Here is a 26,835-nt window from a genome sequence, read left to right as displayed (position 1 = left end):
GGCCCATGATGGCTTGCCCACCACTTCTCCACACGGGGTCTTGTGCCCGCGGAGACAGACGCTATCCCTGACTCTCGTTCTTAATTTAATAATTTATATCTAACATCTCAAAATGTAATTTCTACTTATATCACAAATATACATTATCACAATTTTATGTCTCGTAAATGGGATAAAATTTATTCTACTCTTCACTGATAATGTATTTTTAAAACATACAAAATAGACAAATAACATTGCCTTCTGCAAAATAAATGGAAAAGATAATGGAGATTTTGTTAAGCTTATAAATGGCTATACATTAATCCACATTTATTTTCCTCCAGTTTCTGGCTGTTAATGACAATGTACAATGTAATAGAGCAGCAGGGAATGCTAGCATAATGCTTGGTTGCATTGGGAGAGGTATTAGCAGTAGGAAGAGGGAAATGCTCATGCCATTGTACAGAACACTGGTGAGACCTTACTTAGAGTACTGGATACAGTACTGGAGACCATATCTTCAGAAGGATATGGATACCTTAGAGAGAGTTCAAAGAAGGGCTACTAAACTGGTTCACGGATTGCAGGGTAAAATTCACCAGGAAAGGTTAAAGGATCTTAACAGGTATAGCTAGGTGAAAGGACGAGACAGGGGAAATATGATAAAAGCATTTTAAATACATAAAGGGAAACAACACAGTAAAAGTGGAGACTATATTTAAAAGAAGGAAAAACTACCATAACAAGAGGACATAGTCTCAAAAATAGAGGGACAAAGGTTTAAAAAATAATATCAGGAAGTATTACATTACTGAGAGGGTAGTGGATGCATGGAATAGCCTTCCAACTGGAGTGGTAGAGGTTAACTCAGTAGAAGTGTTTTAAGCATGCGTGGGATAGGCATAAGGCTAAGCACTTGCTGCTAGTAACAGATCTAGAATTAATATACTATAATGCCCAAAGTCTCAATTCCTACGCATATGCAATAATAAAATATCTGGGCTTACAACAAAAATTATGTTAGTCAGTCTTTAAACTTGGCTTATTCATTTGTTCAAGAAATCTTGGTTTATTAGAACTTTCTTTTAGTAAATGTTCTTTAAGATAACCCTTCTTTCAGCATGTTATCTATCAATCTTTGTACACAAAGCTAAAACACACTTGTTACTTATACGTGAAACGATAGACATATATATTCTATCTACATATTAACCAATACTTGTCACAGACACCTTCCTGACACAGGGAAACTAATAGCAGGATAATCCTAGTAACCGTAACCTTTTTGTTCATAATATATGGGAATTAAGGAAGACAGCATGTCTTTAAGATAGGATGAGCATGACACAATACACGGGCGGAAAATAAATAAATAAAATAAATAAATAAACTCACGGAATGCAAACAATATACCTACAGCCATTAATCACTTTTCCTCTTCACAATCTAGCTTAACAACTTTGCATATTCCCTCTATCCACATTGCATAGTAATGCAACAAATCACACTTGCCTTTACATTTTTAACTCGTCCAAATAATTCTCTATTCCTGCATCAGATTCACTTTCCTAACCTTCGTAATAAACACTGAGCTACATCCCTGACTCCTTATCTTATACAACAGTCTTGGAGAAAATACTTTGTTCCATTGCTAAATCTTATCATTAGTTTCTGAATAATTTTACTGAACGCAGAACTGAAAAACCAGGAATGTCACCCCTCCCTCTCCCCCCTCGCGTCTCACAGAAGGCAAGGAGAGAGCCAGCATGAAGTTTTTTAACCATGTCAGCGCTGGAAAGACAGTTACGTTACAATTATTGCAAAAGCAAAGAGACACAAAAACACAACATTTAATAATACTCTTCAGTGAAACTCAATACAAAACCCCCACCCTCTACCAGGGTAATGGCTAACACAAAATACAAAAACAATTATTATAATATACATACATTCTTAACCCTTTGTGATCTAGTTCTTCCTCAACCCTACCTTCCTGCTGAATAGCAGTGCTACTCTGTACCAGTAAGCTTGCTTTCTTCTCTGTCAGTAATCTACCACATGAAGGCACAGCAATTTTACACACTTTAGCAATCTCTATCTTCAACTAGATCACACGCGCTAGCCAGCCCTTATTGGGCTTTTCTAACCCTGTTCCATTCCCCTCCTATACAGGCGTCCCAGATATAGGGGGAAAAGGTTTTAAACAGTGTCTACAATGGTGGACTGACACTCGAGAGGGGTGGGTCCCCCCCCAGTGCGTCTTCCCAAAACGTAGACTAGTCACTAATTGGAGGTGAGAAGTGTGTGACCAATCACTTCTCTCACAATAGAAATAGGAGAGGATAGAATAATAATATAGGAAGTATAGAAAAGGGAAAAGGCAAGGAAAAATCCTTAGAGACAGACACAGGAGTTTAAATAACTCCTAATTACACAAACAAAACAACAGTACAATTGAAATACAGTGCATGCATCACAGTTCAAATGAAATCAACAATAATCCCTTTCCTTTACTCGTGTGCTTACTCCAAAGTCACCTCCCTCAATCCCGTAGTATCTTACTACCAGCGGCCAAGGATAACAGCTAACACCGGTCCGAAATCCATATGCCTCCCTCGTCACAGCAGCCCACTAATAGTGTCTGCGCTACCCTCACTCTTGTAGTGCCCCTATAAAGACCCACTTTATAAGTCCCACTACTCCGTGGTGATGAAGACAGCAATGCCTGCCCGAATTCACACACCACCAAATAAAAATTGGAATGGCTCCAGCTCAGCGCTCAAAGCTGGAGGGTACCACCACTCTGCAAGCAGAGTAACGTGCACAGAGAAGCTAGCTAGGCTATCAAAGTGACACAAGAAGGATCCCCAGGAAACTATGAGTCTACACAATCTCCACAGATCCAACACACCTCTTTTTCCCTACAGCCCCAGCCACGAGGCTCCTAAAAGAGTTAAACAGGAAAAGATGACCCCCAGGAACACATCCACAGGTCAACCCCCCTTTTTCCCTACAACCACAGCACCGTGGTTCCTAAAAGGGGTAAAACAGGCAACAGAAGACCCAGGCAAATCCCCTCAGGTCCACCCCCCTTTATCCCAAAAGGGGTAAAATACAAACAGATAGACAGACAAACTGAAGACCCAGGCAAGTCCCCTCAGGTCCACCCCCCTTTATCCCAAAAAGGGGAAAACAAGCAAGACAGAACCCCAGGCAAATCCCCTGCAGGTCCACCCCCCCTTTATCTCAAAATGGGGAAACAGGCAAACAATTCAAACACACCCAGGCAACAGATAGACTAAAATGCAGGTAAACAAGTGAGTAACGAGACACCGGGCAAGATATTACCTGTCTTTGATGTCCTCCCGGGAAGCAGTCACAGACACGTGGACGGGTCAATCAAAGGGGCCGGAACATACCGGTGACTCTGCAGAAGTCTCTACCGTGTATCTGGAGGTGATCAGTCTCCTTTCCTACCCCCAGGATTCCCCCGTCCAACAGTATCTTCCTTAGGACGGCTCACCGGCCAGAGGCCATAGCCCGATGCCCCACGTTGGATGCGCCAAATTGATGTAGATTAATTTAGAAATAAACAAATATGTTTAAATGTCTATCTGTTCCTGTCCAAATCTGAGATGATTAAATTGCGTATACGCAGAAGTAAGCTCACACTGACACATGGAGTTCAGGTTAAAAGCACTTCAGAAAATGTAATACAATCTGGTTGGAAAACAGTTGTGCAGATCTTTTTAAAAGCAAAATGACATCATCATTGAATATCAGATAATAACAAATAAACATCATTAATTGGATTAAACATTATGTGACTAACTTCGTGTCCACCCACCAATATTATTAATTGGCTCAGGGGTTTGAGTGACCAGCTAGGTGTCCTCCCACCGGGAGGTGGTATTGTTCTGGACAAGGGTGTGGACAGAAGGCTCAGGCGCCATCTTTCCCAGCATGAGGTTTACTCGGTGGAAAGGGGGGCTTGAGCGTCATTTTACACAGTCAGTGATATCGGGCCTCATGTCCAGGTGCAAGGTCTCTTATGAATAGAACATTTCATTACTACTGTGTTCTCGTGGCCTTCAAATTATACTATGTTGCAAGTTAGGGGAAAGTCAGTAAAGTCAGCAGTTCCTGAGTTAATCATATCTTTATAGAGAATACAGTCTTTGTCTATTGTATTAGATGTGCTGGGAAATTCTGTCATGTAATGTAGTTTTAAAATGAACAAGTTAGGTTATGAGGACAAAATGGAGGATTCACAGTATGCAGTTAAAATGGAGTTAGTACAATAATTCAATACAAGTTCAATAAAGATTTTTAATAATTCTACATCAATTACACACAGTGTTCACCTTACTATTTACTACGGCCCTCGCTGGGTATCTCTGTTACTGCTTGGTCCATGCATTTCACATTATCTGATTCCTGTACAGTAATTACACACAGTGTTTACATTACTATTTACCAAGGCCCTCGGCTGGGTATCTTTGTTACTGCTTGATCCGTGCATTTCACATGATCTGATTCCTGTACAGTAATTACACACAGTGTTTACCTTACTATTTACTACGGCCCTCGGCTGGGTGTCTGTTACTGCTTGATCCATGCATTTCACATTATCTGATTCCTGTACAGTAATTACACACAGTGTTTACCTTACTATTTACTACAGCCCTCGGCTGGGTATCTCTTTTACTGCTTGATCCGTGCATTTCACATTATCTGATTCCTGTACAGTAATTACACACAGTGTTTACCTTACTATTTACTACGACCCTCGGCTGGTTATCTCTGTTACTGCTTGATCCGTGCATTTCACATTATCTGATTCCTGTACAGTAATTACACACAGTGTTTACATTACTATTTACTACGGCCCTCGGCTGGGTATCTCTGTTACTGCTTGATCCATGCATTTCACATTATCTGATTCCTGTACAGTAATTACACACAGTGTTTACCTTACTATTTACTACGACCCTCGGCTGGGTATCTCTGTTACTGCTTGATCCGTGCATTTCACATTATCTGATTCCTGTACAGTAATTACACACAGTGTTTACCTTACTATTTACTACGGCCCTCGGCTGGGTATCTCTGTTACTGCTTGATCCGTGCATTTCACATTATCTGATTCCTGTACAGTAATTGCACACAGTGTTTACCTTACTAATTACTACGGCCCTCGGCTGGGTATCTCTGTTACTGCTTGGTCCATACATTTCACATTATCTGATTCCTGTACAGTAATTACACACAGTGTTTACCTTACTATTTACTACGACCCTCGGCTGGTTATCTCTGTTACTGCTTGATCCATGCATTTCCCTCTGGTTGATTGTACACACTATATACACGCTATACATCGGTAGATTCTGGTCGTTACAGATCATTAAGGTCATTACAGTTCCACTGCGATGCCAACTCTGAATTGTATAAAGTAATTATATTCAATTAAGCCTTATAAGGTTATTATTAGAGCTTCCAGTATGAGGATTGAACACCGGCACTAACACTTCATGGGATTAATTTTAGGGCTATGTCGACGAGATCCTGAAGAAGGAGGAATACTTGAAGGAGATCAACATAAAGGACCCCAGAACAGCAGACAAGAGAGAACATGCTGCGGATCTGCTCAAACTTGTACTGGTGAGAGCAAAATTGTATGGCGGGTTGGAGGATGTGGTCTCTGTCCTGGTGAGAGCCGTATTATATAGTCTGTGGGAGGATGTGGTCTCTGTCCTGGTGAGAGCCGTATTGTATAGTCTGTGGGAGGATGTGGTGTTTGTCCTGGTGAGAGCCATATTGTATAGTCTGTGGAAGGATGTGGTGTTTGTCCCGGTGAGAGCCATATTGTATAGTCTGTGGGTGGATGTGGTGTTTGCCCCGGTATTGACGTATTGTATAGTCTGTGGGAGGATATGGTGTTTGCCCCGGGATAGACGTATTGTATAGTCTGTGGGAGGATGTGGTGTTTGTTCTGGTGAGAGTCATATTGTATAGTCTGCGAGAGGATGTGGTGTTTGTTCTGGTGAGGGCCATATTGTATAGTCTGTAGGAGGATTTGGTGTTTGCCCCGGTATAGATGTATTGTATAGCTTGTAGGAGGATGTGGTGTTTGCCCCGGTGAGATCCATATTGCATAGTCTGTGGGAGGATGTGGTGTTTGTCCCGATGAGAGCCATATTGTATAGTCTGTGGGAGGATGTGTTGTTTGTCCTGATGAGAGCCATATTGTATAGTCTGTGGGAGTATGTGGTGTTTGTCCCGGTAAGAGCCATATTGTATAGTCTGTGGGAGGATGTGGTGTTTGTCCTGATGAGAGCCATATTGTATAGTCTGTGGGAGGATGTGGTGTTTGTCCCGGTATAAACGTATTGTATAGTCTGTGGGTGGATGTGGTCTCTGTCCTGGTGAGAGCTATATTATATAGTCTGTGGGAGGATGTGGTGTTTGACCCGATGAGAGACATATTGTATAGTCTGTGGGAGGATGTGGTGTTTGTCCCGATGAGAGCCATATTGTATAGTCTGTGGGAGGATGTGGTGTTTGTCCCGATGAGAGCCATATTGTATAGTCTGTGGGAGGATGTGGTGTTTGCCCCGGTATAGACGTATTGTATAGTCTGTGGGAGGATGTGGTGTTGTCCCGATAAGAGCCATATTGTATAGTCTGTGGGAGGATGTGGTGTTTGTCCCGGTGAGAGACATATTGTATAGTCTGTGGGAGGATGTGGTGTTTGTCCCGATGAGAGCCATATTGTATAGTCAATGGGAGTATGTGGTGTTTGTCCCGGTGAGAGCCATATTGTATAGTCTGTGGGAGGATGTGGTGTTTGTCCTGATGAGAGCCATATTGTATAGTCTGTGGGAGGATGTGGTGTTTGTCCTGGTGAGAGCCATATTATATAGTCTGTGGGAGGATGTGGTGTTTGTCCCGGTGAGAGACATATTGTATAGTCTGTGGGAGGATGTGGTGTCTGTCCTGGTGAGAGCCATATTATATAGTCTGTGGGAGGATGTGGTGTTTGTCCCGGTGAGAGACATATTGTATAGTCTGTGGGAGGATGTGGTGTTTGTCCTGATGAGAGCCATATTGTATAGTCTGTGGGAGCATGTGGTGTTTGTCCCGATGAGAGCCATATTGTATAGTCTGTGGGAGCATGTGGTGTTTGTCCCGGTGAGAGCCATATTGTATAGTCTGTGGGAGGATGTGGTGTTTGTCCCGATGAGAGCCATATTGTATAGTCTGTGGGAGGATGTGGTGTTTGCCTCGGTATAGACGTATTGTATAGTCTGTGGGAGGATGTGGTGTTTGTCCTGATGAGAGCCATATTGTATAGTCTGTGGGAGGATGTGTTGTTTGTCCTGATGAGAGCCATATTGTATAGTCTGTGGGAGGATGTGTTGTTTGTCCTGATGAGAGCCATATTGTATAGTCTGTGGGAGTATGTGGTGTTTGTCCCGGTAAGAGCCATATTGTATAGTCTGTGGGAGGATGTGGTGTTTGTCCTGATGAGAGCCATATTGTATAGTCTGTGGGAGGATGTGGTGTTTGTCCCGGTATAAACGTATTGTATAGTCTGTGGGTGGATGTGGTCTCTGTCCTGGTGAGAGCTATATTATATAGTCTGTGGGAGGATGTGGTGTTTGACCCGATGAGAGACATATTGTATAGTCTGTGGGAGGATGTGGTGTTTGTCCCGATGAGAGCCATATTGTATAGTCTGTGGGAGGATGTGGTGTTTGTCCCGATGAGAGCCATATTGTATAGTCTGTGGGAGGATGTGGTGTTTGCCCCGGTATAGACGTATTGTATAGTCTGTGGGAGGATGTGGTGTTGTCCCGATAAGAGCCATATTGTATAGTCTGTGGGAGGATGTGGTGTTTGTCCCGGTGAGAGACATATTGTATAGTCTGTGGGAGGATGTGGTGTTTGTCCCGATGAGAGCCATATTGTATAGTCTATGGGAGTATGTGGTGTTTGTCCCGGTGAGAGCCATATTGTATAGTCTGTGGGAGGATGTGGTGTTTGTCCTGATGAGAGCCATATTGTATAGTCTGTGGGAGGATGTGGTGTTTGTCCTGGTGAGAGCCATATTATATAGTCTGTGGGAGGATGTGGTGTTTGTCCCGGTGAGAGACATATTGTATAGTCTGTGGGAGGATGTGGTGTCTGTCCTGGTGAGAGCCATATTATATTGTCTGTGGGAGGATGTGGTGTTTGTCCCGGTGAGAGACATATTGTATAGTCTGTGGGAGGATGTGGTGTTTGTCCTGATGAGAGCCATATTGTATAGTCTGTGGGAGCATGTGGTGTTTGTCCCGATGAGAGCCATATTGTATAGTCTGTGGGAGCATGTGGTGTTTGTCCCGGTGAGAGCCATATTGTATAGTCTGTGGGAGGATGTGGTGTTTGTCCTGATGAGAGCCATATTGTATAGTCTGTGGGAGGATGTGGTGTTTGTCCTGATGAGAGCCATATTGTATAGTCTGTGGGAGCATGTGGTGTTTGTCCCGATGAGAGCCATGTTGTATAGTCTGTGGGAGGATGTGGTGTTTGTCCCGGTGAGATCCATATTGTATAGTCTGTGGGAGGATGTGGTGTTTGCTCGTTTATAGACGTATTGTATGGTCTGTGGGAGGATGTGGTGTTTGTCCCGGTGAGAGCCATATTGTATAGTCTGTGGGAGGATGTGGTGTTTGTCCCGATGAGAGCCATATTGTATAGTCTGTGGGAGGATGTGGTGTTTGTCCCCTATAGACGTATTGTATAGTCTGTGGGGGGGATGTGGTCTCTGGCCTGGTGAGAGCCATATTGTATAGTCTGTAGGAGGATGTGGTGTTTGTCCCGGTGAGAGCCATATTGTATAGTCTGTGGGAATATGTGGTGTTTGTCCCAGTATAGACGTATTGTATAGTCTGTGGGGGGATGTGGTCTCTGTCCTGGTGAGAGCCATATTATATAGTCTGTGGGAGGATGTGGTGTTTGACCCGGTATAGACGTATTGTGTAGTCTGTGGGAGGATGTGGTGTTTGTCCCGGTGAGATCCATATTATATAGTCTGTGGGAGGATGTGGTGTTTGACCCGGTATAGACGTAGTGTATAGTCTGTGGGAGGATGTGGTGTTTGTCCCGGTGAGATCCATATAGTCTGTGGGAGGATGTGGTGTTTGTCCCGGTATAGATGTATTGTATAGTCTGTGGGGGGGATGTGGTTTCTGGCCTGGTGAGAGTCATATTGTATAGTCTGTAGGAGGATGTGGTGTTTGTCCCGGTGAGAGCCATATTGTATAGTCTGTGGGAGTATGTGGTGTTTGTCCCGGTGAGAGCCATATTGTATAGTCTGTGGGAGGATGTGGTGTTTGTCCCGATGAGAGCCATATTGTATAGCCTGTGGGAGGATGTGGTGTTTGTCCCGGTATAGACGTATTGTATAGTCTGTGGGAGGATGTGGTGTTTGTCCCGGTATAGACGTATTGTATAGTCTGTGGGAGGATGTGGTGTTTGTCCCGGTGAGAGCCATATTGTATAGTCTGTGGGAGGATGTGGTGTTTGTCCCGGTGAGAGCCATATTGTATAGTCTGTGGGAGGATGTGGTGTTTGTCCCGATGAGAGCCATATTGTATAGCCTGTGGGAGGATGTGGTGTTTGTCCCGGTATAGACGTATTGTATAGTCTGTGGGAGGATGTGGTGTTTGTCCCGGTATAGACGTATTGTATAGTCTGTGGGAGGATGTGGTGTTTGTCCCGGTGAGAGCCATATTGTATAGTCTGTGGGAGGATGTGGTGTTTGTCCCGGTGAGAGCCATATTGTATAGTCTGTGGGAGGATGTGGTGTTTGTTCTGGTGAGAGTATTATTGTATAGTCTGTAGGAGGATGTGGTGTTTGCCTCAGTATAGACGTATTGTATTGTCTGTGGGAGGATGTGGTGTTTGTCCCGGTGAGATCCATATTGGATAGTCTGTGGGAGGATGTTGTCCCGGTGAGATCCATATTGTATAGTCTGTGGGAGGATGTTGGTGTTTGTCCCGGTGAGATCCATATTGTATAGTCTGTGGGAGGATGTGGTGTTTGTTCCATTGAGATCAATATTGTATAGTCTGTGGGAGGATGTGGTGTTTGCCCCGGTGAGATCCATATTGTATAGTCTGTGGGAGGATGTGGTGTTTGTCCCGATGAGAGCCATATTGTATAGTCGTTGGGAGGATGTGGTGTTTGTCCCGGTATAGTCTGTGGGGGGATGTGGTGAGAGCCATATTGTATAATCTGTGGGAGGATGTGGTGTTTGTCCCGGTGAGATCCATATTGTATAGTCTGTGGGAGGATGTGGTGTTTGCCCCGGTGAGATCCATATTGTATAGTCTGTGGGAGGATGTGGTGTTTGCCCTGGTCTAGATGTATTGTATAGTCTGTGGGAGGATGTGGTGTTTGTTCTGGTGAGAGTATTATTGTATAGTCTGTAGGAGGATGTGGTGTTTGCCTCAGTATAGACGTATTGTATTGTCTGTGGGAGAATGTGGTGTTTGCCCCGGTGAGATCCATATTGTATAATCTGTGGGAGGATGTGGTGTTTGCTCCGGTGAGATCCATATTGTATAGTCTGTGGGAGGATGTGGTGTTTGCCCCGGTATAGACATATTGTATAGTCTGTGGGAGGATGTCGTGTTTGTCCCGGTATAGACGTATTGTATAGTCTGTGGGAGGATGTGGTGTTTGTTCTGGTGAGAGTCTTATTGTATAGTCTGTGGGAGGATGTGGTGTTTGTCCCGGGATATACGTATTGTGTGGTCTGTGGGAGGATGTGGTGTTTGTTCTGGTGAGAGTCTTATTGTATAGTCTGTGGGAGGATGTGGTGTTTGTCCCGGGATATACGTATTGTGTGGTCTGTGGGAGGATGTGGTGTTTGTTCTGGTGAGAGTCATATTGTATAGTCTGTGGGAGGATGTGGTGTTTGTCCCGATGAGAGCCATATTGTATAGCCTGTGGGAGGATGTGGTGTTTGTCCCGGTATAGACGTATTGTATAGTCTGTGGGAGGATGTGGTGTTTGTCCCGGTATAGACGTATTGTATAGTCTGTGGGAGGATGTGGTGTTTGTCCCGGTGAGAGCCATATTGTATAGTCTGTGGGAGGATGTGGTGTTTGTCCCGGTGAGAGCCATATTGTATAGTCTGTGGGAGGATGTGGTGTTTGTTCTGGTGAGAGTATTATTGTATAGTCTGTAGGAGGATGTGGTGTTTGCCTCAGTATAGACGTATTGTATTGTCTGTGGGAGGATGTGGTGTTTGTCCCGGTGAGATCCATATTGGATAGTCTGTGGGAGGATGTTGTCCCGGTGAGATCCATATTGTATAGTCTGTGGGAGGATGTTGGTGTTTGTCCCGGTGAGATCCATATTGTATAGTCTGTGGGAGGATGTGGTGTTTGCTCCATTGAGATCAATATTGTATAGTCTGTGGGAGGATGTGGTGTTTGCCCCGGTGAGATCCATATTGTATAGTCTGTGGGAGGATGTGGTGTTTGTCCCGATGAGAGCCATATTGTATAGTCGTTGGGAGGATGTGGTGTTTGTCCCGGTATAGTCTGTGGGGGGATGTGGTGAGAGCCATATTGTATAATCTGTGGGAGGATGTGGTGTTTGTCCCGGTGAGATCCATATTGTATAGTCTGTGGGAGGATGTGGTGTTTGCCCCGGTGAGATCCATATTGTATAGTCTGTGGGAGGATGTGGTGTTTGCCCTGGTCTAGATGTATTGTATAGTCTGTGGGAGGATGTGGTGTTTGTTCTGGTGAGAGTATTATTGTATAGTCTGTAGGAGGATGTGGTGTTTGCCTCAGTATAGACGTATTGTATTGTCTGTGGGAGAATGTGGTGTTTGCCCCGGTGAGATCCATATTGTATAATCTGTGGGAGGATGTGGTGTTTGCTCCGGTGAGATCCATATTGTATAGTCTGTGGGAGGATGTGGTGTTTGCCCCGGTATAGACATATTGTATAGTCTGTGGGAGGATGTCGTGTTTGTCCCGGTATAGACGTATTGTATAGTCTGTGGGAGGATGTGGTGTTTGTTCTGGTGAGAGTCTTATTGTATAGTCTGTGGGAGGATGTGGTGTTTGTCCCGGGATATACGTATTGTGTGGTCTGTGGGAGGATGTGGTGTTTGTTCTGGTGAGAGTCTTATTGTATAGTCTGTGGGAGGATGTGGTGTTTGTCCCGGGATATACGTATTGTGTGGTCTGTGGGAGGATGTGGTGCTTGTCCTGGTGAGAGTCTTATTGTATAGTCTGTGGGAGGATGTGGTGTTTGTCCCGGGATATACGTATTGTGTGGTCTGTGGGAGGATGTGGTGCTTGTCCTGGTGAAAGTCATATTGCATAGTCTGTGGGAGGATGTGGTGTTTCTCCCGATGAGAGACATATTGTATAGTCTGTGGGAGTATGTAGGGTTTGCCCCGGCGTAGACGTATTGTATAGTCTGTGGGAGGATGTGGTGTTTGTCCCAGTATAGATGTATTGTATAGTCTGTGGGAGGATGTGGTGTTTGTCCCGGTGAGAGTCCACAGATTGTGTCTGAAACCTTGTAACATTTCTTCCAGTCATTCACAGACTTTGAGGAGTCATCACAAGTCTTTAGTCTGGAACACATTGAAGGTAATGAATCTTCTTTTCTTTGACATACTCATTCTGACATTACAATGGATTACAATGGATGGACCTTAAACGCTTTCCTTGTGTTTTGGTTTCAAGCAGACATTGCCTGTCTTTACCAGAAAGCTATTTCACCAAATTCACCACCTCCTCCTCCAGTGGCCAAGTCTCAGAGGAGTGTGGAAGATTGGGAGAAACAAAGGTAGGAGTACTGTATCCCTTGATCAATCCCATTCAGTTTCGTTTTTTTTTTTTTATCCTATTTATGTTGCACAAATTGCTTCAAGTTATTGATATTTCTGGACTGACTCTGATATTGATTTGGAGTAAAGCCAAGTGACCATGATCACCTCAACATCACCGTGGTTCAGTGAGTGAGAGGTATGCCAGCTTTCTGCTTCTCAAGCTTTTTAATCTACTGCCCAGGCCACTTACGGCTTCCTCCAAGTAGTCTGCCCTGTCAACCACTCTCGTTTCACAGACTATAGGAGCCCACGTCAGTATTTAGCAGCCTCTGTCATGCTTCCAGACCTGTATGTACGTGCACTAAGTAAATTAAGATCTCAGGCAACAATGTCACATTTTACCATCTCACCATCTCCATTGTATATTCTCTGCTAGAGTTCCACTTGCTGAGTTTCTGCAGGGTTTTCCCAAACAGGATTCTGGTGTAAAAAGTCCCCCACAGAGCATGTTCCTGACTAGTCCTTTCTACTTTGCCAAGCTTGTCATGTTGATATCCAGTGTATGACATGCGAGGCTTGTGACTAATCCAAGTCATAGTTTGTAATCCAGTTTAGTGAAGTTGCTTTCGACCCTTTCTTGTGGACACACTACTGAAGATAGTGGAGATACAGAACAGTAAGCCTTTAGATCGGTCTGCTGGTAGAAAGAGTGAGTGAGGTCCAGGACAGACAAACAAACACACAGACAGGACAGGCAGACAGACGTATAATTTTCTTGACAGTGAACAGGATAATTAATTATCATTAATTCTATCATCTCTTCTCTCTCCATGCAGCCAGGGTGGAGTGACCTGGGTATCACTGTGGCCAGGCAGATTAGAGCAGGACAGGTAAAGGAAGTTTTCAGGATGGTTTATTTCAGTCTGTCTGTCTGTCAGGATTATTTCAGTCTGTCCGTAACAGCCAGCAAAGGGTTAAGCGGGGATCATAGAACAGTCAGTATAAACATCAGTTTGTTTCCATGGTGATTGTTCTTTACGTCTGTACCACCATACAATGTCTCTAACATACAGATGATTTACAGAAAATGTCACCCGACTTTCCAAAATCAGAGATTTATTTATTATAAAGGAAACATTACTTGTGAGGATACCTCATAAAAGAGCAATGACAGTACTATTACCTGACAGGTGCATAGTCGCCATATAGGCAGGCGGAATCATAACAAAAAAAAAACACATACCGAACCCAATAAAACACACATAGGCGTCAAAATTGTCCACAGCTTTTATTAATAATAGTATTGGTAATAAATTAATATTGAAAAAGGTCATTGCCCCACACCCTGCCATACCACATCCATATCCCCACAGTTTGATATAAAAGGCAATGACCCATATATAAACACATAATATATAACAGTATTTCAACATGAACATAACTTAAAGTGCCAACATTTTAATTAACCATGGTAGGGGTATACCTGGGTACCCCTACCCCACCAGGTTCTGAGCCACCGACAAGCTCGAAACCTACCAAACTTACCAAGAACCATATTAACCATTTCCATAACCATCCTATTGTGGGGAGCCTATTTCCTATCCTTCAGCTCCCTATCCCACCGCTGTGACAGATTATTTTTAGGATGGCTGCCTATTTATATAGCTCAGCCCCTCACCCCCTAACGACTAATCCCTACATAGCTTTCTCCCATGCCCGCCTCCTAGCTCTGTCAAGGCCCATTTCCACTAAGCTGTGCTTTTGTTACATGGGGCTACATTCAGGTTCTGCTAAATCCTGCTCTGGCCTCTTACAGCAAATCATTTTGTGTTGTGTATATTTTTGCACAGTTGTCTGTCTATACACTTAAAGGAACACTACAGGGTCAGGCACACAAACATGTATTCCTGACCCTACACTGTTAAAAACACCATCAAGCCCACCTGCCACCTTGTCCCCCTATTTATAGTAAAATCTTACCTTTATTCCAGTCTGCTGCTACTGGCTCTTCCTCATATCTGCCTTCTTGGGTGACCTCATCAGAAGGTGACCTGAGTCAATCACAATGCTTTCACATAGGATTGGCTGAGACTGACAAGTAGGCAGATCAGGGGCAGAGCCAGCATGATTCAAACACAGCACTGGCCAATCAGCATCTACTCATAGATATGTATTCAATGCATCTCTATGAGGAAAGCTCAGTATCTGCATGCAGAGGGTGGAGACACTGAATGTAAATTCACACTGTGCAGTACTGCCCCAGGAAGCACCTCTAGTAGCCATCTGAGGAGGGGCCAGTGGAGGTATCCCTAGGCTGTAATGTAAACACTGCAGTTGAACTGAAACAAAACAAAACAGTGTTTACAGCAAAAAGCCTGAAGGGAATTATTATACTCAGCAGAACAAATACAATAAGCTGTAGTTGTTCTGGTAACTATAGTGTCCCTTTAATATACTAAACTGAGATCAGAGGATCTGGGTAATGTCAGGAACTCACTTATTATATACAATTATTTTTCATTGATGTATTGCAATAAATGTACAAATTGTGTTTTACAATAAAAGTTCTGACAAATAATACATAAAGCTGTAGTAATAATACACTGAGATGTAATATTACAATAAGCTGTAATACAGTGGGCTGTAATAAAACAATAACATGTAATAATACACTGAGCTCTTATAATACACTGAGATGTAATATTACAATAAGCTGTAATACAGTGGGCTGTAATAATACAATAACATGTAATAATACACAGAGCTGTAATACAATGAGGTGTAATAATACAATAACATGTAATAATACACTGAGCTTTAATAATACAATAAGCTCTAATTATTATTATTGCCATTTATATAGCGCCAACAGATTCCGTAGCGCTTTACAATATTATAAGAGCAGGGGATTTAACTATAAATCAGACAATTACAAGAAAACTTACAGGAACAATAGGTTGAAGAGGACCCTGCTCAAACGAGCTTACAGTCTATACGAGGTGGGGTGTAAAAACACAATAGGACAGGAAATAGCAATCAAATAAGGTGGGAGTGAAGCAGAGCTGGAGGAGAGAGTAGAGTGCTGCCCTTTAGGAGAGAGCAAGAGACAAGTATGTAAGGTAGAGGTTACTCTGGGAGGCCATAAGCTTTCCTAAAGAGACAGCTCTGCGGCTGTGAAGCCAACTCATAGCTCCAGGGTCTCCGCTGGGGCTTGCGCCTTTCTCCAGTGGCTATCTCCACTTAGGCAGCCCCGGGGAGAGCGTTTCTTGGGCAACTACGAGCCTGGCCTCACAGCTCCCAGGGAGAGGAAGTCAGTGATTATAGCTCCGTTAGGAGCAGATAGGGCGATCCGAACCGCCAGTACCCTAGTGTCACCACCAACCTCAGAGACCCGTTTGTGTAGTCCCAGTGCGAAAACCCCGCAAGGGAAGCATCTCTTTTCGGGATACGAATACTCCCCCTGGGTGGCATTCGCCTATACGCATGGCTGCCACCCAGGGAGCACTCATTAATTACATTCCTTTCAGTTTCACACTTATGATGCAGGTGCGAATGTTCTGATTGATTGGTGTGAACATTCTAATGGGGTACCGGGGTGGTTTGCGTTCGGGAGACGAACAGGTTCCATTCGCATAAGCGCTCCCGAACGGTCAACAGGGCATATTACACGAAATACATAGAAATACATGGGGAAACGTACAATTCACAGGGGAAAAACCCCTAAGGAGTAGTGGGCATGGTATTCAGTGACGGCAGTCCGCCACAGGCAGCATAAAGAGAAAATAAAAGGGGACCAAGGACAGAGCCTTGGGGGACTCCAACCGAGACAGGACGAAGGGAGGAGGTATCATTAGAAAAGGAGACACTGAATGAGTGTTGGGAGAGATAGGAGGAAAACCAAGAAAGGACAGTGTCACAGAGACCAAGAGATTGAAGAGTTTGAAGAAGGATCAACGGTGTCAAAGGCAGTAGAGAGGTCAAGAAGAATTAGTATGAAATAGTGGCCTTTGGATTTAGCTGCGATTAGGTCATTAGTAACTTTGATAAGAGCAGTCTCAGTAGAGTGAAGGGGGTGGAAGCCAGATTGAAGAGGGTCAAGGAGAGAGTTGGAATTGAGGAAGTGAGACATATGTCTTTCCAGAAGCTTTGAGGAAAAAGGGAGCAGGGATATGGGACGATGGTTAGAGGGGGAGGACGGGTCAAAAGATGTGTTACAGTGGCATGTTTAAGGTCAGCAATGACAATGCCAGAAGAGAGAGAACAGCTGAAGATGTGTATTAAGGAAAGCACAAGACAAGTGGAGAGAGATCTGATAAGGGGAGAGGGGACAGGATCAAGCGGGCAAGTGGTGGGGCGAGAGGAAAGGAGAAGTGCAGCCACTTCTTGTTCAGGAAAAAGTCTGATGGATAGGAAAGGCATGATCTACATGTGGTTGAGAAAGAGAAAGGCAGGGTGGGGAGAATTCTTTCCTTAGCTGTTCAATCTTGTCGTTAAAGTAGCATGCAAAGCTATGGGCCATAAGGTTAGTTTGAGGGTTGGCCACAGCAGGGCAAAGAAGAGAATGAAAGGTGCAAAGAGACACCTGGGATTGCAGGAGCATGAACTAAAAAACTAAAAAGAGGAAAAGTATGAGGGCAAGGGCTGCGTTGTATGAACACAATATGAATCTATAATTTAGATTGTGACGGGCCGTCCGTCAATTGATGCTCCTAGCGCTTACCAAGGACCATCAGCAACGCACCGAACACCATAGCCACTGCAGACTCCATGAACCTCCGTAGCTTGGTCTCGCATAGTATAGCTGTGGGAAGGACCTCTCCTCCAGGAGGGTATAGCTGTGGGAAGGACCTCTCCTCCAGGAGGGTATAGCTGTGGGAAGGACCTCTCCTCCAGGATAGTATAGCTGTTGGAAGGACCTCTCTTCCAGGAGAGTATATCTGTTATAAGAGCTAGCAGTGATATAGCAGTTATAGCTGTTCCCTACAACACGAGATGAGGCTGGTTTATTGAGCACAAAAGCATTTCTTTTATACACATTTTCAGGCCAGAGGCACACCCCCTGGACCTGATGGAACACAGGGACAAAAGGGACACAAACCAATAGAAACAATAATTAACACAGTAACACTCCCATATACAGTCAGCGAGCCCTCCCCTCTGTCTGTGATATAATTAAGATAGCTAATGGAATAACTTAATTATCCACAGGCAGAAAATATCAGTTTTTACACAAAGTTCAGAAACACCCCAAAACTCAAACATATCCCCATAAATTATACATCCCTGGATAGCTCTGATCTGGGCGAACAACATATCCAAAAATCACCCAGATCAGAGCAGGGGTACAAAAGTTTAATGGAAGTCTCTTTTTTGACCAACCGCACGCATGATTTCATGCCCAGAACAGTTCCAGAGAATTTGGCTGTGTGGCCGGTCTATTTTCCATACTAAGTTCCGTTCAAATGCACGAACGGGGCCGTTCGTGCAAATAGTCAAAGTTAAAGTGGCGTTCAAATTGTCGAACGCTGTTCAACTCCAGTCGAAGTTCTGGAGAAGGTAAAGTTCAGCAGTGTTCGTGCCGTCGCGTGTCCGATTTGAGTTCCTTGACCTCAACGACCAAACACCGCTGAACGCGTTCGACCGAATTAAAATGGCCGAACGTGTTCGAATGGCGGTCACTTCGACTACTTTGGCTGTATCCGAAGTGCCACTTCGAAAGTGCAAATCTTTTCCAATAATATTTAAAGGGGCAGAAACAGTGCTTTAAAATCCAATATGCACAAATAGAGTTTTTAAAAGGCAATACACCCCAGGGGCCATAGTCACAGGGCAAGAGGCTGGCAAGCAGGCCTCTCCAAAACCCAGTGGCGAAGTGCAATTCGTCACAGAGATAGTCTGCCTGGGTGCGAGACTTCCTCCAGGAGCGTTCAGCACAACTGGAGCAACTTTGCAGGTAGCGTGTTGTGTTAGTATGCCACGGTTGGGGGCGTGTTCTCTTCAAGGTGCATGTTTGAAGCGGGGCTGCAGCGTTCATAGCACAGGTAAGGGTAGTGATATATGTGGAGATGGCCAGTGAGGGACAGGAGAGAGAAGGGATGGATAGCAGTTGTGAATCAATATCGTCTGACAGCTGCTGGAGCTCAATAGAATTAAGGTTCCTCCTGAGTTGAGGGGGGTTAGGCTGAGGTTGTTGGGTGAGTAGGTATTCAAGAACAAATGATAAGAGGTGGTGGTCAGAGAGGTGAAACGGAGTGTTGGAGATGTTAGACACTGTACATGCATAAGAAAAAATGAGGTTGAGGGGTTGGAGAATTAGCCCACTGTGATAGCACGAGGGAGGAAGTAATTGAAAGTAGTTTAGAGGCTGCTGAGGTCAGGGGTGGGTTAATGGGAATATTGAAGTTCTCGAGAATTAGGGATGGTATGTTAGAGGAGAGGTAGCCAGGCAGCAAAGTGGTCAAGGAAGAGGAGAGGGGGACCGGGGGGAGATAAATAACGGCAATGTTACAATAAGCTGGTATAATACACTGAGCTGTAATATTACAATACGGAGTAATATTACACTAAGCTGTAATATTATGAGCTGTAATAATACATTCAATTGCAATATTACAAGGAGCTGTAATAATATAATAATATGTAATACACTAAGCTGTAATAATGTACTGAGCTGTAATATTACTGTGGCAAAACTAGCCACTTAAGAAATGTATGTGGGTAAAATGTTTCATTTTTCGTTAATTTTCCCTTTTATTACATGTATATGTATAGGGCATTCGTGTGCTTGCAGCATACGAATGCTGCCAGCGTTCCGCTTAAAGTTCCACGGACAGTGATTTTCAAACACTGTTCGTGAAACTAACCAACTGCCGAATGGGAGACTACACAACGGGGGTCGTGTGTCTCCCATTAACTACTGCAACAATGTATCTCCAGTTTATTAATGGGTTTCGTGGGTGGCCGCCGTTCGTATACCGAAACGTGGCGGCGGCCATCTTTGTTCACGAAAGCACAGCGGTGTTTGGTCGTCGAGTGCCTGGAACTAAAATCGGCTACTCGACTTACCGAACACCGCTGGACTTCCAGGCCATTCGTGTAAATAATTATTTCGGTAGATTAAAACTTTTCGTGTATTTTCCAAGTACAATGTCTGTTCACCTAAAGTGTATTTCACATGGTGTTCGGTTATTTCTGCAGGGATCTGAGCGGTAATTCACCAGACCGTGCGCTCAGATCCCAGCTATAAAAGGGTCGACTAATTCCGCTCACTATTTTACAAGTTATGGATTTTAATGTATAATGGTATGTTTTACTGTACGGAGAGATAATGTGGTTATCAGTACATTCTTACACCATTATCTCTCCTGTACAGCATGGCCTGATGGGAAAAGACCTTGCAGGGTCAGTTTCCCACACAGTCCCCTTGATTAAAACCCCTGTAATACCAGTTGGTAAACCCCTTGCATGGGGAGCTGCATAAATACTGTAACCTGTGAATAAAAGCTCAGTTGACCTCCAAGCTATGTGTCTAGTTCTTGGGAGAAAGGGATTGTTATTACGGTACCTGTGTTTTACCTGCTTTATCCTGACTACCAGTGGAGATACCGTGGATTAAACCCTACTACTCCGCTACAATTACAATGCGCTGTAATAATGCACTGAGCTGTAATACAACGAGCTGTAATAGTACACTAAGCTGCAATAATACAATGAGCTGTAATGATACAATGAGCTGGTATAATATACTGAGCTGTAATAATACAATGAGCTGTAATAATACAATGAGCTGATAATACATTGAGCTGATAATACACGGAGCTGTAATAATACAATAAACTGTAATAATACAATGAGCTGATAATACATTGAGCTGATAATACACTGAGCTGTAATAATACAATGAGCTGTAATGATACAATGAGCTGGTATAATATACTGAGCTGTAATAATACAATGAGCTGTAATAATACAATGAGCTGATAATACATTGAGCTGATAATACACGGAGCTGTAATAATACATTGAGCTGATAATACATTGAGCTGATAATACACTGAACTGTAATAATACAATGAGCTGTAATGATACAATGAGCTGGTATAATATACTGAGCTGTAATAATACAATGAGCTGTAATAATACAATGAGCTGATAATACATTGAGATGATAATACACGGAGCTGTAATAATACAATGAGCTGTAATAATACAATGAGCTGATAATACATTGAGCTGATAATACACGGAGCTGTAATAATACAATGAGCTGTAATAATACAATGAGCTGATAATACATTGAGCTGATAATACACTGAGCTGTAATAATACAATGAACTGTAATAATACAATGAGCTGATAATACATTGAGCTGATAATACACTGAGCTGTAATAATACAATGAGCTGTAATGATACAATGAGCTGGTATAATATACTGAGCTGTAATAATACAATGAGCTGTAATAATACAATGAGCTGATAATACATTGAGCTGATAATACATGGAGCTGTAATAATACAATGAGCTGTAATAATACAATGAGCTGTAATAATACATTGAGCTGATAATACACTGAGCTGTAATAATACAATAATCTGTAATAATACAATGAGCTGATAATACATTGAGCTGATAATACACGGAGCTGTAATAATACAATGAGCTGTAATAATACAATGAGCTGTAATAATACATTGAGCTGATAATACACTGAGCTGTAATAATACAATAAGCTGTAATAATACAATGAGCTGATAATACATTGAGCTGATAATACACTGAGCTGTAATAATACAATAAACTGTAATAATACAATGAGCTGATAATACATTCAGCCGATAATACACTGAGCTGTAATAATACAATAAGCTGTAATAATACAATAAGCTGTAATAATACAATGAGCTGTAATAATACAATGAGCTGAAATAATACAATGAGCTGAAATAATACAATGAGCTGTGAAAAAAAATACTTTCATTCACTAACTGTATTTGACATATTTCACATGTCATTGCTTAGTTTTGTTCACTTTATCATAAAATAATGATTTTACCATGTTCACAGGCAGGAAATCCTATTTCACAAAGAGAGTCTCATGGCTTTAAGGAACCGGGATATCCCACCCTATTTCCAGTCTGAATTCGGGGTTGCCTTTCTCCAAACACAGGTACGATATATACTCACAGATACTGGTAAAACCCTGGCCAGGCGGAGTGTGTATCAATTCTGTTATTCCAGACTATTATTTAACCCTTTCTATGCTTCTACCTTATTCATTTCCTCCCACAAACTAAAGCACAAAGTGGGATTATCTTTCACGAGATTATGGTTGTAGATTCACTGTTTAGTGGATTAACCCCTGCTTTCACAGAGACTACTTGTTTGTATAATAGAAAATCAAACCCTGCCAGCATACAGCCACGTGCCCTGAAACAGAAGGTCCTAGTGGAATATTGAAAGCTAGACAAATTGTTTTAACACATACAGGATTATTGACTAAAGTGAGAATTTAAAGGGAATTTCAAATCCAAGGTCAAAATAGCCGTACTGGAAAATGTAAGGTCCCTTTAAGGATTTGGTACCTAGGAGTTGAATGATTAAGCCCCGGTTTTGTAACTTCAATCTGTCCTATTCCGGTTGATTTGTACAGGTTCCAGATACAGAACATCTCTCTAAACAGCTGCCACCATTCATAAGGGAAAAGAAAAAGACAGAAGAACCATTGGCTGAACCGGACAAGAATCCTGGAGCAGGTATCTGCTTACATTGTAACATTGTCATCGAGCTGAGACCTTCACACCCAAAAGAAATGGGGAGAAAACCTGGCTGGATACTCCATCTGTGTCTTAAAATGGGGGGAAATTCGTAAAAAATGTATATTTCTCAGATTTCACCCAGAAACATTGAGCTATTATTAGCCATATGTTTGTTAATGGGTTATTCTGGCAAAACACATATAACCCACTTTCTATTGCATCTGGCAATAAATTCCATTGTTTGAACATTTTTTGTCTCTCTAAGTTAAATCTCCATCATTCTAGTCTAAGTGGATAAGTTGACATTTTCATTGTTCATTTTGTGTGGATTGGTTGATTTGTAATAAGCAATAAGAAGGACAAGATCAGCTGGACAATGATTTGTTAGCAATTAAGGGGAGGGGGGAGTCTGTTAGAAGAGTGGATAGAGTAGAATAGGATACTGTCCAGGGTGGGTTTATTAGAACATCGGTATGGTGGAGATTGGATAGAGTAGAATAGGATACTGTCCAGGGAGAGCTTATTAGAACATCGGTATGGTGGAGATTGGATAGTGTAGAATAGGATACTGTCCAGGGTGGGTTTATGACAACATCGCTATGGTGGAGATTGGATAGAGTAGAATAGGATACTGTCCAGGGTGGGTTTATTAGAACATCGAGTATGGTGAAGATTGGATAGAGTAGAATAGGATACTGTCCAGGGAGGGTTTATTAGAACATCGGTATGGTGGAGATTGGATAGAGTAGAATAGGATACTGTCCAGGGAGGGTTTATGAGAACATCGGTATGGTGGAGATTGGATAGAGTAGAATAGGATACTGTCCAGGGTGGGTTTATTAGAACATCGGTATGGTGGAGATTGGATAGAGTAGAATAGGATACTGTCCAGGGAGGGCTTATGAGAACATCGGTATGATGGAGATTAGATAGTGTAGAATAGGATACTGTCCATGGAGGGCTTGTTAGAACATCGGTATGGTGGAGATTGGATAGAGTAGAATAGGATACTGTCCAGGGTGGGTTTATTAGAACATCGGTATGGTGGAGATTGGATAGTGTAGAATAGGATACTGTCCAGGGAGGGTTTATTAGAACATCGGTATGGTGGAGATTGGATAGTGTAGAATAGGATACTGTCCAGGGAGGGTTTATTAGAACATCGGTATGGTGGAGATTGGATAGTGTAGAATAGGATACTGTCCAGGGAGGGCTTGTTAGAACATCAGTATGGTGGAGAGTGGATAGAGTAGAATAGGATACTGTCCATGGAGGGCTTGTTAGAACATCAGTATGGTGGAGATTGGATAGAGTAGAATAGGATACTGTCCAGGGAGGGTTTATGAGAACATCAGTATGGTGGAGATTGGATAGTGTAGAATAGGATACTGTCCATGGAGGGCTTGTTAGAACATCGGTATGGTGGAGATTGGATAGAGTAGAATAGGATACTGTCCTTGGAGGGCTTGTTAGAACATCAGTATGGTGGAGATTGGATAGAGTAGAATAGGATACTGTCCAGGGTGGGTTTATTAGAACATCGAGTATGGTGAAGATTGGATAGAGTAGAATAGGATACTGTCCAGGGAGGGTTTATTAGAACATCGGTATGGTGGAGATTGGATAGAGTAGAATAGGATACTGTCCAGGGAGGGTTTATGAGAACATCGGTATGGTGGAGATTAGATAGTGTAGAATAGGATACTGTCCATAGAGGGTTTATTAGAACATCGGTATGGTGGAGATTAGATAGTGTAGAATAGGATACTGTCCATGGAGGGCTTGTTAGAACATCGGTATGGTGGAGATTGGATAGAGTAGAATAGGATACTGTCCAGGGTGGGTTTATTAGAACATCGGTATGGTGGAGATTGGATAGAGTAGAATAGGATACTGTCCAGGGAGGGTTTATGAGAACATCGGTATGGTGGAGATTAGATAGTGTAGAATAGGATACTGTCCATGGAGGGCTTGTTAGAACATCGGTATGGTGGAGATTGGATAGAGTAGAATAGGATACTGTCCAGGGTGGGTTTATTAGAACATCGGTATGGTGGAGATTGGATAGTGTAGAATAGGATACTGTCCAGGGAGGGTTTATTAGAACATCGGTATGGTGGAGATTGGATAGTGTAGAATAGGATACTGTCCAGGGAGGGTTTATTAGAACATCGGTATGGTGGAGATTGGATAGTGTAGAATAGGATACTGTCCAGGGAGGGCTTGTTAGAACATCAGTATGGTGGAGAGTGGATAGAGTAGAATAGGATACTGTCCATGGAGGGCTTGTTAGAACATCAGTATGGTGGAGATTGGATAGAGTAGAATAGGATACTGTCCAGGGAGGGTTTATGAGAACATCAGTATGGTGGAGATTGGATAGTGTAGAATAGGATACTGTCCATGGAGGGCTTGTTAGAACATCGGTATGGTGGAGATTGGATAGAGTAGAATAGGATACTGTCCATGGAGGGCTTGTTAGAACATCGGTATGGTGGAGATTGGATAGTGTAGAATAGGACACTGTTCAGGGAGGGTTTATTAGAACATCGGTATGGTGGAGATTAGATAGTGTAGAATAGGATACTGTCCATGAAGGGCTTGTTAGAACATCGGTATGGTGGAGATTGGATAGAGTAGAATAGGATACTGTCCAGGGTGGGTTTATTAGAACATCGGTATGGTGGAGATTGGATAGAGTAGAATAGGATACTGTCCAGGGAGGGTTTATGAGAACATCGGTATGGTGGAGATTAGATAGTGTAGAATAGGATACTGTCCATGAAGGGCTTGTTAGAACATCGGTATGGTGGAGATTGGATAGAGTAGAATAGGATACTGTCCAGGGTGGGTTTATTAGAACATCGGTATGGTGGAGATTGGATAGAGTAGAATAGGATACTGTCCAGGGAGGGTTTATGAGAACATCGGTATGGTGGAGATTAGATAGTGTAGAATAGGATACTGTCCATGGAGGGCTTGTTAGAACATCGGTATGGTGGAGATTGGATAGAGTAGAATAGGATACTGTCCAGGGTGGGTTTATTAGAACATCGGTATGGTGGAGATTGGATAGTGTAGAATAGGATACTGTCCAGGGAGGGTTTATTAGAACATCGGTATGGTGGAGATTGGATAGTGTAGAATAGGATACTGTCCAGGGAGGGTTTATTAGAACATCGGTATGGTGGAGATTGGATAGTGTAGAATAGGATACTGTCCAGGGAGGGCTTGTTAGAACATCAGTATGGTGGAGAGTGGATAGAGTAGAATAGGATACTGTCCATGGAGGGCTTGTTAGAACATCAGTATGGTGGAGATTGGATAGAGTAGAATAGGATACTGTCCAGGGAGGGTTTATGAGAACATCAGTATGGTGGAGATTGGATAGTGTAGAATAGGATACTGTCCATGGAGGGCTTGTTAGAACATCGGTATGGTGGAGATTGGATAGAGTAGAATAGGATACTGTCCATGGAGGGCTTGTTAGAACATCGGTATGGTGGAGATTGGATAGTGTAGAATAGGACACTGTTCAGGGAGGGTTTATTAGAACATCGGTATGGTGGAGATTAGATAGTGTAGAATAGGATACTGTCCATGAAGGGCTTGTTAGAACATCGGTATGGTGGAGATTGGATAGAGTAGAATAGGATACTGTCCAGGGTGGGTTTATTAGAACATCGGTATGGTGGAGATTGGATAGAGTAGAATAGGATACTGTCCAGGGAGGGTTTATGAGAACATCGGTATGGTGGAGATTAGATAGTGTAGAATAGGATACTGTCCATGGAGGGCTTGTAAGAACATCGGTATGGTGGAGATTGGATAGAGTAGAATAGGATACTGTCCAGGGTGGGTTTATTAGAACATCGGTATGGTGGAGATTGGATAGTGTAGAATAGGATACTGTCCAGGGAGGGTTTATTAGAACATCGGTATGGTGAAGATTGGATAGTGTAGAATAGGATACTGTCCAGGGAGGGTTTATTAGAACATCGGTATGGTGGAGATTGGATAGTGTAGAATAGGATACTGTCCATGGAGGGCTTGTTAGAACATCAGTATGGTGGAGAGTGGATAGAGTAGAATAGGATACTGTCCATGGAGGGCTTGTTAGAACATCAGTATGGTGGAGATTGGATAGAGTAGAATAGGATACTGTCCAGGGAGGGTTTATGAGAACATCAGTATGGTGGAGATTGGATAGTGTAGAATAGGATACTGTCCATGGAGGGCTTGTTAGA

The 26,835-nt window shown here is 43.0% G+C and overlaps 1 protein-coding gene across 1 annotated transcript in view; it reads left to right on the top strand.

Moving 5' to 3' along the window:
- Positions 1-26,835, top strand: part of SPAG17 (sperm associated antigen 17) — a 355,700-nt gene that overhangs the window by 315,177 nt on the left and 13,688 nt on the right. The window contains exons 37-42 of the mRNA XM_063445995.1: positions 5,530-5,643; positions 12,594-12,648; positions 12,745-12,847; positions 13,667-13,720; positions 21,897-21,999; positions 22,483-22,585. Of these exons, the coding sequence (XP_063302065.1) occupies positions 5,530-5,643; positions 12,594-12,648; positions 12,745-12,847; positions 13,667-13,720; positions 21,897-21,999; positions 22,483-22,585 (532 nt within the window). The remainder of the gene's footprint in view (positions 1-5,529; positions 5,644-12,593; positions 12,649-12,744; positions 12,848-13,666; positions 13,721-21,896; positions 22,000-22,482; positions 22,586-26,835) is intronic.

The sequence above is a fragment of the Pelobates fuscus genome, chromosome 1, assembly GCF_036172605.1.
Source record: "Pelobates fuscus isolate aPelFus1 chromosome 1, aPelFus1.pri, whole genome shotgun sequence".
Classification (NCBI taxonomy): domain Eukaryota; kingdom Metazoa; phylum Chordata; class Amphibia; order Anura; family Pelobatidae; genus Pelobates; species Pelobates fuscus.
The sequence above is the reverse complement of the archived record's forward strand: the minus strand, read 5'-3'. Positions and strand labels throughout refer to the sequence as shown.